The sequence below is a fragment of the Papilio xuthus genome, unplaced genomic scaffold, assembly GCF_000836235.2.
Source record: "Papilio xuthus unplaced genomic scaffold, Pxut_1.1 DF827777.1, whole genome shotgun sequence".
NCBI classification, from domain to species: domain Eukaryota; kingdom Metazoa; phylum Arthropoda; class Insecta; order Lepidoptera; family Papilionidae; genus Papilio; species Papilio xuthus.
Window position 1 is genome coordinate 3,725,847 of NW_013530872.1, and position 14,127 is coordinate 3,739,973.

A 14,127-nucleotide genomic window follows, 5' to 3' on the forward strand; every position below is an offset into this window, starting at 1 on the left:
GAGTCTGCGAATAGTTTGAACAATAAACGTTTCGACATTCGCGTGTTTACAGCAGCCGGAGTCTTGAAAAGCACATACACGCTCGCTAAAGGTAAACTTTCTTCTGATTTTCACGACGAGTCATTTTAAACACCCCAAAGCAAATAGTGAATCGACGAGTGCCATTTGAATCGTGATTGGATGTACATTTGTAAGAATTATTTATGTGATTGGGAACATTTGTAAACACGTGTAGAGAGCAGCGCGCGGCGGGTCGCGACGTGTCTCGCGTCGGCGAGATCGCGCGATGGCGGCGGCGGGAGCGGCACTCGGCTGGCTGCCGCCGCCGCAACATGTCGGTTCGCGTCGAACACCGCGATCGCGATCGCTTCTCGCGACATTCTTCCCGCGCTTCCGTCGATCTAGCTTTTCCGAGTAGTTCGAGTAGAGACCACTCCTTCCGGTCGGTGCACTCAGGACGCGTGCCGCGCGTCTCCAGCGATGACCTGATGGTGCCGGTGCGCACCCTGCGCTCAGCGTCCTGTCGCGTGGCACCTGGCGCTCCGCACCGGCTGAGGCGCCATCATTCCTCGGCGGCGGACTGCGAGCGTGCCCGCCGATCCAGACGGCACACCTTAGAGCTGCCCAACAGCCGTGGGCCGAGCGTACGCAGCCGGTCGCCGGAGCCACCGCCTCTCCCCCCGGAACCCGCGGCGGCGCCCGAGGACGCCGGCAAGGAGGCGCGGCGGCGTCGCGTGGTGGCGGCCGTAGCAGCGTCCTTCTTCGCGCTCGCGCTGGCGTCGGTCCTCGTGGTGGTGGTGACGCTGACGCACAGCTCGGTGCTCCGAGCACACAACCAAACGGCCAAGTACTACACGTTCTCCGTGCCGCCGCACCATCCTCTCAGTGAGCCCCGTTCATGTTGCCCCACCGTCGCCCCTCCCGCTTCGCATGCGACCGTCTCCGACCCCGAGAGCCAGGGGCTGCGAACGTCGCCGCGCCCGCGCTGCTGCTTGCCGCCAGACCATGCGGTACATATCGTGCAGTACACATACATACCGACTGACGAACCGGTGGCGATGTAGCAAACGCCGAGCGATCCGCTCAAAAAGGTGGACACGAATACCCATCTAATTGCGAAAACGTAAACATTCTTTCGAAACCTCAAAGTGAGCGGTTGAAAGAGAATAATGAAGGGATCGCTTAGCCTTTGTCAAATTAAGCCCCGGTGCACAGAGAGCACACACGCTACGCACGTTCGCAACCCCCTTCTGCATGAGTTGTTAGAATTTAATAGATGTCACGTGTTTGTATGTGGTTGTTAATTAATATGCTAATTTGAATAAGTTTACGATAATCGTGCGTAAAAGCTTTGGGGCATTAAGCTCCATTGTTTTAATATTAAATATAACGTTTTTTTCTAATGTGTAGAGATGTCAATACAGACACTAAACTGTCTGTATACATATCTCTGGTTATTCTTGTTTACACCATAAAGTGTCCTAAAAATATTAGCCGCATTTTTGTTGGCTTAAGGGGATCATTCTTTTAACAAACATATTAGACACTATTCCTGATCATTAAAAAGAATAGGAACAACGGAAGCTCTTAATACGATCTCAATAGAATATTTGCCAGGATTTTTAATAAATCTATCCTATTTAGAAATGTGATAGAAAGTCCAGTTCAAAATAAATATACAGTAGGTATTTGTTTTTAACTGTAATGTAAAGTTTAAATAATTCCTTGGGTTTTAGAGTAATTCAGATAATTCTGGATTTCAAGAATAATTACAAAAATACTTGAGTACTATTACACCAATTATGATATTTAAAATAATTCGCTTTTAATTTTATTCCTCTGGTTTAGTTTGGCGTTCCAAAACTAAAATGTTTGATCATTGCTGCTGACGTTGTTGGCAAAATCGTGCTTCAAAGTGTTCTAATTCACTTTCAAACTAGTACACGGTGTGTTTTAGTATTCATCATAAACACTTTTAAAATAGATACTTTTTCAATTGTGTTCTAGTTTCCTTTACACGCTAGTCGTAACACACGTTAACACGGCTCGAACTTTGAATGCCATTAATTCTTAATGACTTAATGGATTCGTATTGGATTTACGATTCGCTTAAACTACGATTCATCCACTGTGTTAAAGAAAATAGAATTGTTTATTATTAACTAATGTCTGATATCTGAGCTGATCTAAATCCTATCACCTATAAAAGGAATACATTTTGAGACATTATATGGAATTATTTTTATTATTATGGAAAATAAAGTTAAAAATAAAAAGCAGCGAATAGAAGCTACGCGGTATTTGCATTTAAAAGAAGATAAATGAAGAGACGAAACTTAAAGATGGATGAATAAAATCTGTGTTTGTTCAAATTCAATGTGTGTGGAAATAAATCGTTCAGTAAATACTAAATATTAAAAGTCAAACATGGAACGTCTGTTTTTTAACGTTGTACAAAATTAATATTTGTTATAATCAAAGTAAAAACTTAATCCTGTTTAATTGAAAACAAAAGAAAGATACATCTGAAAATGTATAATCTTACTTCTTACTAATATTACAAATTCGAATGTTTGGATGGATAGATGGATGGATGTTTGTTTAAAAGTATCTTAAGAACGCCTGAACGTTTCTCGATGAAACGTGGCGAGAAAGTATTCTGGAAGAAAACATAGACTACTAATTAAGTTTTTTTAGTAGTGGGCGGACGGAGTCGGGAGCGACAGCTAGTATCTATTAAAATTCGAATCCGCTTCAACCTACACTATATCAACCGGGTTTCAACATAATTTAATAGGCAACTGAAATTATTTTTGTACGTACAAATTGACAGACAATCACGGATGTGGTTGGCTTTTTGTTTACGTATCGCGTAAACATACTCTGACGCAAGCTTATTCTGATTTTTAGTCGGAGAGAAGGCAAATCCCATTTTAGATACTGAGAATTTTAGACGCGACATCTCGAGGGATTTCATTTAACCTCTAGCTTGTAAAACAGCAAAGACTAATCAGTCATAAAAAAAGTAAATAAGAAATGTGAAATATTTGAAACCACGTACTTTTATTTCTCCAAGGAATAAAACGAGCAATGGAATGAATACAACGAAACGAGTCGTATCATCGACTAGCGAACTTTACAGTACAGTTTTAACCGAAGAATGTTTTAGATAATGATTTGAAATAAGTTCTGTTATGTTTCACTGTACTTTAAAGTTCTTAATTTTTTATAGTAACCTGATTATTGACATGGTCGCACTAAATACCTCTTCACTCGCATCTATCTTGTGAATTAATTGGTATAAAAGCGCTTAAAATTTTATAATATTATATTAAAATATTATAATTTATTAATATTAAATTAAGTAAATTTCTTTCTTTGAAAACGGTGTTAATGTTTATGGAGTTTCCAAAGTCAAGTATAATTTTATAATGTAACCAAAAAATGAATCAATAACATGTTGTCGATTTTTTATTTCAAATGTGAATAACAAAATTCAGTTATTTATCGGGAAGTCCAATCAGTGCTAAACGTGAAAATATACGATTTCTCTAAGCAATTAACGGTTTACAACTTACTATAAGTGGTCTGCAAAACAGATCTACGGTGTAGTTAAGAGCGGCCCACAGCTTACATTGTTAGCGAACGTCCACAAACATTCCCCGCATTACGAACTGTCGCAAACTTCGTCCTCCTTTAAAGTAAAACTTAGTAATTTCGGATTAACTGAGTTTGTTCGTGATTAAAGCTGGTTTAGCCAAAATAAAAATAAAATGCTTTAATTACTTGTTTATTTCTTTTTAATTTGATGATCGTTATACTAATTATTAAGTGTTTTGTCTGTTTGTCAATTTCTCAGGTCAGATTTTAGCGAGATTACCATTCTTTTTGGTTACTGAAACATGAAAAAGGTAGAATCTTTCTATTTGAGTTTCATAAAAAAAATTATAATTTTTTGTGAATCTATCTTTACTTAGGTTCAAATAAAAGAGCAAAGTATTTCTTTCATTATTTATATTTACTTTATATACAAAGCTTACGTTACCAAATTTCAAAGTCATTGTTCGGATTCTTTCAGGGAGTCTCAACATTTTTGCTGGCAGTGGGCGGAATGTTTATTTTAAAGTGAATTCTTACCCGACCGGTGTTTCGTTTGATGCGATTTATATATTATTTATATGTGCAATTAATTAAATTTAACTTTTAAAGATATGCTTACGATTTACGAATAATTTGGTAGATATTGAATGTTTTACGTAAATATTTTTAAAACCGATAAATACTATTTGAAAATATAATTTAGAAATAAATATATATACAATGAAAACAGCCACGAGACGTGTAAAAACCTATTTCAAATTTTACAAAAGAATCATCAAGTAGAAGATTCAAGTAGGTATGTATGTTTTACTTGTCCGTGCTATTTTAGGTTTTCGTTTGTTTGTGTGTATCAGCATCTTTTACTGATAAGAAAATTTTCTAGTTTAATGTCCGATAATCTTTGTAAATATTTACTTTAAATAAGTTTTGTCCATTATACTTTCATATTGTTGTTGATAAGCTATTGTCATAGTTATTATTACAATGCAATCATCCTTCAATTTCTTTGCGTAAAATAAATTTTCAGAACAAACTGCTGTGTAATATTATAAGAATATTTAATATTTAATGTTTCCAACCTCTGTCGAGTTAACGTTTAAACGAACGAACGTGAAATTCTCACAAGTTTTTATTTTTTACTGTCTAACGCATTAAATCAGAGCGTTAAATTTCAGTTGTCAATTTCAAAGGGTCCGATAAAACTCGTTTCCTCACAGACCGTAAAGATAACTTTGATGACATCGAATCCCTTTCATATTCGACAATATTTCTGAGTTACATTTTATACAACGTTTTTGATACTTAATTCCTTGATCGAGTTCGGTAATTGAAACCGAATTGTAAGGGCCTTCGTACACAAGGCAAAGTAGATCTTTGATACTAATATTGAATCCTTGCGTCGCGAGTATCGCTCTGTCAGTGGAGACTAATGTCAACTGTAAAGATTTGCTCCGCCATCTTGAAAATCTTGGCGACTTTTCTCACGGCCATCTAAACAAACATGTTACGAGCCACTGGCTCACTCGCCAAAGCGAGGACAGATAGAAATAATATAGCACCTCTATAACATGGTATTGTAAAAGTTAGCGACTAAAATCGCTAGGTTTCAAATTTACATCGCCTTGTGTACGAATGGTCTAATTGACTCTGTCTGTGATACATTGCATAAACAATCTATGCAGTCGTTTTATCGTGCAAAGCGAAATCGAGCATTCATACGTAAAATTTTGTTACGAACTACTGGTACTGATTGACCTGAAGTATTTAGTTTTATGACTTACAACTACTGTTATTTTATTGTGCTGTTATTTATAATTCTTATAGGTCTATAAAGTTTACATAGTTAAAACTAAAAGTGATTCCAGAAGAAAAATCACGTAATAAAATATCTTGTCAGAATATCACAGAAGTTTTAACTAGGCTGCTACGTGTCGCCTACGAACTATGAAAGCTACGTTTAATAAACCTTGCTAATATAGGCTGCCTCACTAGTCTACGGGGCTTAGTTGTCTAATCTTACAAGCTTTTCCTTTATTTTGTTCCCAAAATTTTCTTCATAATTTAATCTTACGGCCCTTGACTGATTTTTGGTCAATAAATAGCTTTTTTTACGTAGTATCCATTGGAGTATATAAAGTGGACAGTATTAAGGCTGTATTTTATAGCTAACTCTGAATATGGAACTTTTTTAATTTCACGCTTGATTCGAAAACTTCCAGCAGACTGAATATACGCGCATGCCAAGAACTTATTACGTCAATGGATCTAGTGAGTTTACATGGCGGCAGAGCTGTGATTGATTGTCTGACACGATTCCCTTGTCATTTACTGATACATGACACGTTTTTGGATGATGTATAACTTTTTATCTATTATTTTCTGCGTTGTAGCGAACAACTTTAATATTGGTAAAATCAATGTCTTATCTAATTTATTATTATTTTATAGTAATTTGAAGATTAAGGAAAATTTTACTAGAGTTTAGAATAATGTTTAAATGTTGTCAATTTTTTTAGTACAACTATTTTCAAAAAACCACAAAATACGAATTATCTTTATTAAAATTTTCGTCGTTGGGTAACTAAGTAGTTCTATAGCATATTTTATAGCATAAAAATAAGTTTTTTTTTCTTTTTATCCATGTAATCCACATCATAATGAAGTACGCTCCCGTTACACAGTATTAGTATATCTTCCGACTTAATTTTTTGTAACTCAATTTCACTCGACTTCGAAATATTTAACGTTGAAAATATGAAGTTAATAATGATGTGTTTGCTACGATTTTCGAACATTTTAGGCGATTAAATTGAGCAAAGGCGTAGTAAAAAATGTATAATTTTATTAAAATATGAATGCGTAAAGTTAAATAAAATCAGATATGAATAGAAGACGAAAGACTTCAGACTTTAGGTTGCCCTTTTACTTTTAGTTATTAACGTCTACGTATTTCAAATATATAAATGTTATTGTTTGTTTTAATGTATGAATAATGTTGAACATATTGATCAGAATTGATGTAAAACGCCCTTATTGAAGTAAAAAAATTCACTTATTACGTATTATAACTGAATCAGCATAGAAATTCTCCAAATACAGTAATCTCTATTGAAATTCGGATTGTGTGCTCCAATTCCTCCTTTTGATGCGTTACAACGTTAGTGTAAATAAGCTTCAAGCAATATGTGAACGATACCTTATTTTCACTATAAGAAAGAATCCCAACATCGGATAACTTTCATATTTTTATCCATTGTTATATTTATATAACCATGAATTATCACTGAAGAAATACTTTCTACTAAGGGTAGACAAATTAACCTATATCTTTTTCATTTGTTTGATTTTTATTGTACTTTAACCGTTTCCCGCGACTGGGTCCGAGCGGAATTAAAAAAGAAAATGAAGTAACTATCCAAACTTTTGTATTTATAATATTATTATGAATTAAAATTTAGAATAATTTAATATGACGTGTAATTTTAAATGAGGTTTTGTTTTTTTTTTCTTCGAAAAAACAATGACACTTTTTTGTACAGTGATAACTCAGGGTAAGTTGACACTGACGACATTTCATTTGTAACTCCGGTAGATCAAATCTTTATATATGTGTATATTTTTTTCTCCGATTTACTCGTATTTCATAAATAAGATACGGCATTTAAGAAAGCTATAAGAAATTCGAATTCGATTTACTAGTATTGTAAACAAACTCGTGTATTCACAACTTGTTTAATTACAGCTAGGAATTCGATATTAGAGCATCAAAGCGCCCAGGCATTGTTTGAAAACGCGCGAACCAAAGTCTTCGAATATTCCTACGTTGCGTTAAATACGTATTAAACATGGGTAGTATAATTGGATATAGTATTATCTATTATTGTTTCAGTTTTTTTATGGTAATGAGTGGGATGGCAACATGTTTTTGTGAAAATGTTTTATAAACAAACTTAAATTTATAAATTGAACATACGAAACAAGTGAACAAAGCATACAAATACAAAACAAATTCTTATATTATTTCAAAATGACGCAGTCTCAAGACACCTTCTAACGTTGTCTCGTTTAGTTCATAATCATATTATTAATTTCAGTAAAGGTATAACCTAAAGTAAATAAGTACAGGTACAAGAAATAAGATGCCTAAAAGCTTTCTCGATAGCTAAAATGCAAACTTTGTTATGGTACTTTGGAACTTGTAACCTTGTATTAATAAGTAACTTTACTCCTCGTAAACGTGTTTTGCGAAGTCTTGTTAGCAAGACATCGCGATCTATTAAATAAACTTTACATATTAATTTACAAAGAGGGTGACACTTTCTAAGTCACGGAATTATATTATAACTATTATTCATCAAACTAACTGTTGCCCGCGACTCCGTCCGCGCGAAATAAAAAAAAAGATAATAAGTATCCTATGAGTTTTCCAGACTATGTTCTACATCTGTGCCAAATTTCATCAAGATCCAAACATCCATCCATCGATCTGTCCATCCATCTAAACATTCACATTTATTCTATTAGTAATAGGTAAGATTATTCATGAAATAGAAGACATTTTGATTTAATGTGGAATACTTTTTTTGGGAATTAGACTTAGTACATGAATTAAATTCATAAATGATGTCCTTAAAACTCAGAACAAGATAGATAGTCTTCTTGTCTTCAAACCGAATTACAAGGTCGCGAATGTCTAATGGAATGTACAGTATGAAAACAATAAAAACCCATCGCGATCAAGACAAATTGATCTGTATATGGTCTCTAAATGACAGTACACTTAAAGCAATAAATAACCAATATCGAGGACAATAAACAATAAAATCGTGGATTCGAGAAATAGAAGCACTAAAAGAATAAGCGATGTTAAACATGAATACTGATTTGTTTTGTAGATCTCGAAAGAAAAGTATGTTTGCTACAGATGTAATTTTAGGTGGCAAGGATTGTTTCTATAATACTATAACATGAAATTCCAAGGAAGTTTATAAATCGAATGACAATTCTATATTCATTATCGGTTTAGTTGTTTGAAGGTCTCAACGAAAAGAACAAGCAATCATGCTGGCCGTCGATTGTTTGTCAAAAAAAAATACAACGTGACGTAGTGTACCCCTGTAAAAAATTTTGCCTTCAATTTGGATTCAAACCACAACATCGTTGAGATAAGTTGCTAATCCACATCTTCGCAACAGGGAACTATGTCATGCATATAAATGATACTATATCAAAAATATGTTACGAATCTTGTCGTAAATATGACATCTCAGATTCCACTTCATATAACAATTGACTGTATTTGCATTTATTTGTGTTTTCTAGAGCGGAATGAACTGTGTTGAGAAATAAATTCACGAGCTGCCAAAAAACATATCGAAGATTTATACGATATAGGTCAAAGAAATATTAAATTCTTTAACCCCCGTTGACCCTTGTATCACTCTTTCGGTCTCTTGTCTTAATCCAAACTTAGAAAAAGTAAAGAGCGAATCTAAATCGTGCACTATTTGTAATTATTAAAACTTGCACTCTCAGAAACTTTTCACTAACACAAAACATTAAGAATGTTAAGCTGGAAACACTTTCTTTTATATCAAAAAGAAATAAGCGAGCACAAGGAACGGCTTATGTTAAGTGACCACATCTAACTGTAAAAAAATTTGTAAAGGAAAAAAGTAGACACTTTTAGAACCATTATAGGTTATATGAATATAATATTTGAACCCATTTTTTAAGCAAAGAATAGCAGTAGATCATAAAACAGAGGGTCATCATCTTATTGATATTATAAATGCGAATGTTTGGATGGATGGATAAATGTTTGTTTGAAGGTATCTCCAGAACGGCTGCAAGGATCTCACTGAAACTCGGCATAGACTACGTCTATATATAGTCTGGAAGAACGTAGGCTACTAATTAAGCTTTTTCTAATATTCCGCGGGTTGCAGGCAACAGCTGGTAAAGAATAAACACTCAGAGAGAACAACGTATAAACAGATAAAAAAGTTGTTGTATTGACACTGGTATAAACAAGAGACATATTTCTTCAGGCTCTGACTGCGTTATCCATGCGTCGGATGTAAGAGTTGTAAATTAACTGGAACAAACAGCTAGAGCTTTGAGGTGTTTTATGAGGTGTTGCGTCCCACTTTCGCTACGTTGTCAGTGGAGGATTTACGGTGTGAATAGATCCACAGCGGAGAGCTATTTACGTCTGATGATACGCACATGTATTCAACAAGTAACAATCAATGTCAGTATCAAAGCGAAATATTGAGCTCGCTAACATGTGCCTTAAATATTTGAAGTATGTTAATCTACTCTTTTAGTTTAAAAAAAGCATTCAAGACTTTTTTTGTTAACATTTTCTGGTAATTCAATGTTAAACAAAAAAAAACTCGATGTTAATTTGCTAAAAGGGCGAGTTGTTTTGACCTCGTTGAAGAAAATACATGACAAGGTAAGATCGATACATGTTATACAAACAAACACTCCTCTTGTTGATTCACAATATGATCGTTATTGATTGAACGTCAATTCGTATAATGTAGTGGCGTTGAAAATATACAGATAGCTATTGTGTATATCAATTGTATAAAAATATAGACAAAAGAAAATGTTTTTCACTCAGTTTTCATAAATTTATGTTCCATTTATTCCTCTTTTATATTTTACACATTTATACTCTACACGCGTTTAAAGAAATATCTCTTCTCGATGTCACACTTAGGGATTCTTCAAGTTTTTGACAAGAACTAAATTGTCATACAATCCCTGCTTTCTCTACATTAAATGAAATATTCTGGAACTAATATAAAAGATGTTTATTTAAGAAACCGTAGAAGTATTTGAGCTGAAAACAGCAATATTCTTTTATATCCGATAGTTGACATTCGAAGCAACTTCGAATTCGGAAAACCGCATTGATATTCGATCAAAAGAAATAGAACGAAACCGATCAACACTATTGAATTTCGAAATATTTTATGTTTGAAACAAATTTTTTAATGGAAATCAAAATATATAAGAATATCATGTCTCATTTCTATCACAGAGTTTAAAGTTGCGAAGAAGTAGAAAGAAAACATTATTACATATTCATGTATGTTTTAATAACATTTTTCATGTAAACACAAAAAAATGTAGAGTATAAAAATATCCAAACAAACAGTTGACAAAATCTGTGACAATTTTAAAACCTATATAAGTTTTAGTCCTAACTTTAATTTAAACTAAATTAGCTCTTAAAACTAAAACCAAATATTATCATAATTGCAATTTTTAAAATGCAATTTATAGGTTGATGTTCATCATCATCATCATCAGCTCACTATACGTCCCCACCGAGGGGCTCGGAGCCTACCCTAAGCTAACCAAAAATTTTTTGACAAATGTATTGTTCGTTAGATGAGAATTCTGTGCAAGTAAGCTCGCTTTTTAGCCACCTGCACCTTTTAGAAATAATTATTTACCTTCCCTTGTAAATATAAAAAATAAACGAATAAGACCGAAAAAATGTTCACTCAAAATAAAATACAAAACGTTCATTACTTTTAGGTATTCTTATTAATTTTCTAATTTAGATTTCAATTTGCTGGATTTAATTAAAGTTATTTTTATTAAATGTAATAAAACATTCAAATTCATTTTACCCGTTAACGACAGAATTGTTATAAGTGCCAAGCGTGAAACTGTCATAATACGTCTAACTTAAATACTTTTGTATCTGTAAATTTTGTCCAATAAAATAAAATTGAAAGTATTATTTTCATCAATATACTTTTGGGTTCCTGTTATAATTATCAATCGAATCTTATTCGTGTTTGATAATATTTATCTACATTCATCTGTAAACATACAATACGTATAAATGACCTTATGAAGTAACGATGTAATGATAATTCAAATTTGCCGGTCAACTAATCAAAGAGGAATTCACCCTAACAGCGAGGGAATGTTAATCAGTGAGGTTTGAATTTTTGTTTGGATAATTTCATGTAAAAGTTTATTAACTATGGAAGTAGTTATTGTCACTTTAAAGTTGAAGACTGATAAGCCGTATGAAGTCGCCTACTATATAAAAATTTTGAAAAGAAAAAAGAAATCCTTAGGGACCTTTAAAAAAGGGAGCGTACCATTTCCTTAAAGGCCGGCAACGCATCTGTAGTTCCTCTGGTGTTGTAGATGTCAATGGGTGTCGTTGATCACCTCGGTGTTCCCGCCGCTCGTTTGGCCGATTCTCTCGTAAAAAAAACAGCGTCAACAAACCTTTTTCGCGTCAACATGTTCATTGTTTTAATTTTTTTTAAGAATAAATATTAATATTAATAATAATATTTTCTGTTTTAACTAAAATTACCGATTAACTTTCTTGCGAGCTTTCTAACGTGGTGTTTTTTTAATATTTTTGTATTAAAAAGTTAATTTTAAAACAAATGAACTAAAAATAATATTAAACTATAACATTAAACAAGTAACATTTATTAAATTTGTTTATGTGTTGATATTCTTAACTTACAACGAAATCAGCATTAGCAATTTAACAAGAACGATCTCCACAAAGCGGTTAGCATTAAATGAAATGTGCAGAGCTTAGAAGCGTACCTTGGGAGACATCGTGTCTTATACCTACCAACCTTGTATCGCGTCATGATGGAATGTTATTTGATTTTGGCGAAAAATAACTTATATACTTAAAGATCCTAATCAATTCTGTATATTATATGTGTAATTTCACATATCTTTTAGATCTTAGAACTCTAGAATCCTGAGGTGTATTCAACATATACCACTTTAATATCCAATGATTTTAAAAAATACTCCACTATAAATATTGTATTTGTGTGGTAACGACCGTTGTTTTAGATATAGAGTGTGATCATTGGTAATGTGTATTGTGACATCACAATGATAATGATTAAGCTTGTGTATATCTTGTTCGCAGTTCGGCAGGAGAACGAGCGCATGATGCACGACGCGCTCCAAGTGGGAATCGTAAATCGCACCCAGTCGTCGGAGGCATTTCGCTGACGCCGCGCTATTCCCCGCGCCCACGGCTCGATAACATCCGACCGGCCGCCGCCCCGCCCGAGGAGCCGCCAGACTTGGGGCCACACGACTTGGGGACACATGACTTGGCCCCAACAGCACCAAATCCCGAGGCGAATAACACCGAAATTACCAACGGTCATGGTATCTTCGGCCTCCAGGCGTCGGTGAGCCAAACCCCAGCAGGCCCTGCGTGAATTCTGCGCTAACATTCATATAAATCGGGCCTGCTTCATCCATTTCCAATAGTTGTGGTGTTGAACGCACAAACTGCCAGTGAAAATGTTCATTTGTCGACAAGCGAGCGAGTCGTTGCATTTCCGTGTCGAGTTAGAAAGTGGTATCATAGTTTAACATATGTTAAAGAACTAAATGTTATTTGTTGGAATATGTATGTATAGATGTAATAAAAGACAGTTTCTTATCCCGTGATAGAGTAGTAGCTAGTTTGTATGTGTATTTACATGTCAGTGGTAAGATTTTAATATGTGTCCTTATAATATTGAATGACGTCACCCCTTACAGCTTGATTAAGATTTGGTGAGATTAGTACTGAATAAAGCATTATAAAGCTAAAGAGAATTACAATTAAAAATAATCTGTCCCGGTGTCCAGGTCTTTTAAATGTTTTATGAAGATATGAAATCTAAAATATATGTATACGTTTTACAGTAATTAAACAACATTTTTACCTTTCATCGTTGTACAATATGTATATAAGTTTTTGACATAATCATATCTTTACTTAAGTCAGCAGCACAAACATGTTTAATAACGTCAATGTAATTCACATATTTATAATTATAACCTACAAACATTATGTACTATACAAAAATCATTACTTCTGATGGGAATAAAAAGTTACACTATCACTTATATTAAAGCCTATAAATGTTGTTAACTAGAGTTATATAATATTACTGAAAGCTTAAAATAAATTTGTGTTAGGCAAATAAAATAATGTAAAAGTATGCTGGTTTCTAAAGTTATGTTGCCTTTTGTTACAGCGTTGAATATTCTTTGTTGTTTCAACATTTAAATCAGTATTTTTATTAATTCCTTCTATTCCTTTTTTATATCTTGTTACTGAAGAGATAGAGTATCAAAGGAAACGTGAATCACTTTTTATGTTCTAAATACAGTCCAAAGAGCTTTCAACCCAATTATATATTGAATTATAAAATAAGAGCTTCTTGTAAGTTAGTTGTAAACGATGTTGTGCAGATTGCAATCAAAAGCTTTTAGATTGAAAAGCTTAAGACGACCTGTAAGCGTAATCCTTAGATTTTATGCATTCCTCAAATTGGTGTTTACCTTTCCGTTGATAATCTGTGTTAGCCGCAAAGTAGAATAATTATAAAATTATTAGATGTGTGTCGCTTTATGTGTACGAAACAGGGATAGGAATATTTCAATTTGAATTTAACAAAGAAATCATTGAACAGATATAATATACAACACTTCAATTATTCCATTTCA

At 33.8% G+C, this 14,127-nt stretch overlaps 1 protein-coding gene across 2 annotated transcripts; it reads left to right on the forward strand.

Annotated features, from left to right (window-relative positions):
- The first annotated feature begins 328 nt into the window (after positions 1 to 328).
- Positions 329 to 13,266, forward strand: LOC106115709 (uncharacterized). 2 transcript variants are annotated; one of them, XM_013309166.1, is made up of 2 exons: positions 329 to 847; positions 12,545 to 13,266. In XM_013309166.1, the coding sequence occupies exons 1-2, from the start codon at positions 333 to 335 to the stop codon at positions 12,843 to 12,845; spliced, it is 816 nt and encodes a 271-aa protein (XP_013164620.1). In that variant the 5' UTR covers positions 329 to 332; the 3' UTR covers positions 12,846 to 13,266. The 2 variants fall into 2 exon arrangements, 1 of the variants encoding a protein (XP_013164620.1); XR_001227767.1 differs by having other exon boundaries at positions 782 to 885; positions 12,545 to 12,620.
- The last annotated feature ends 861 nt before the right edge of the window (positions 13,267 to 14,127 follow it).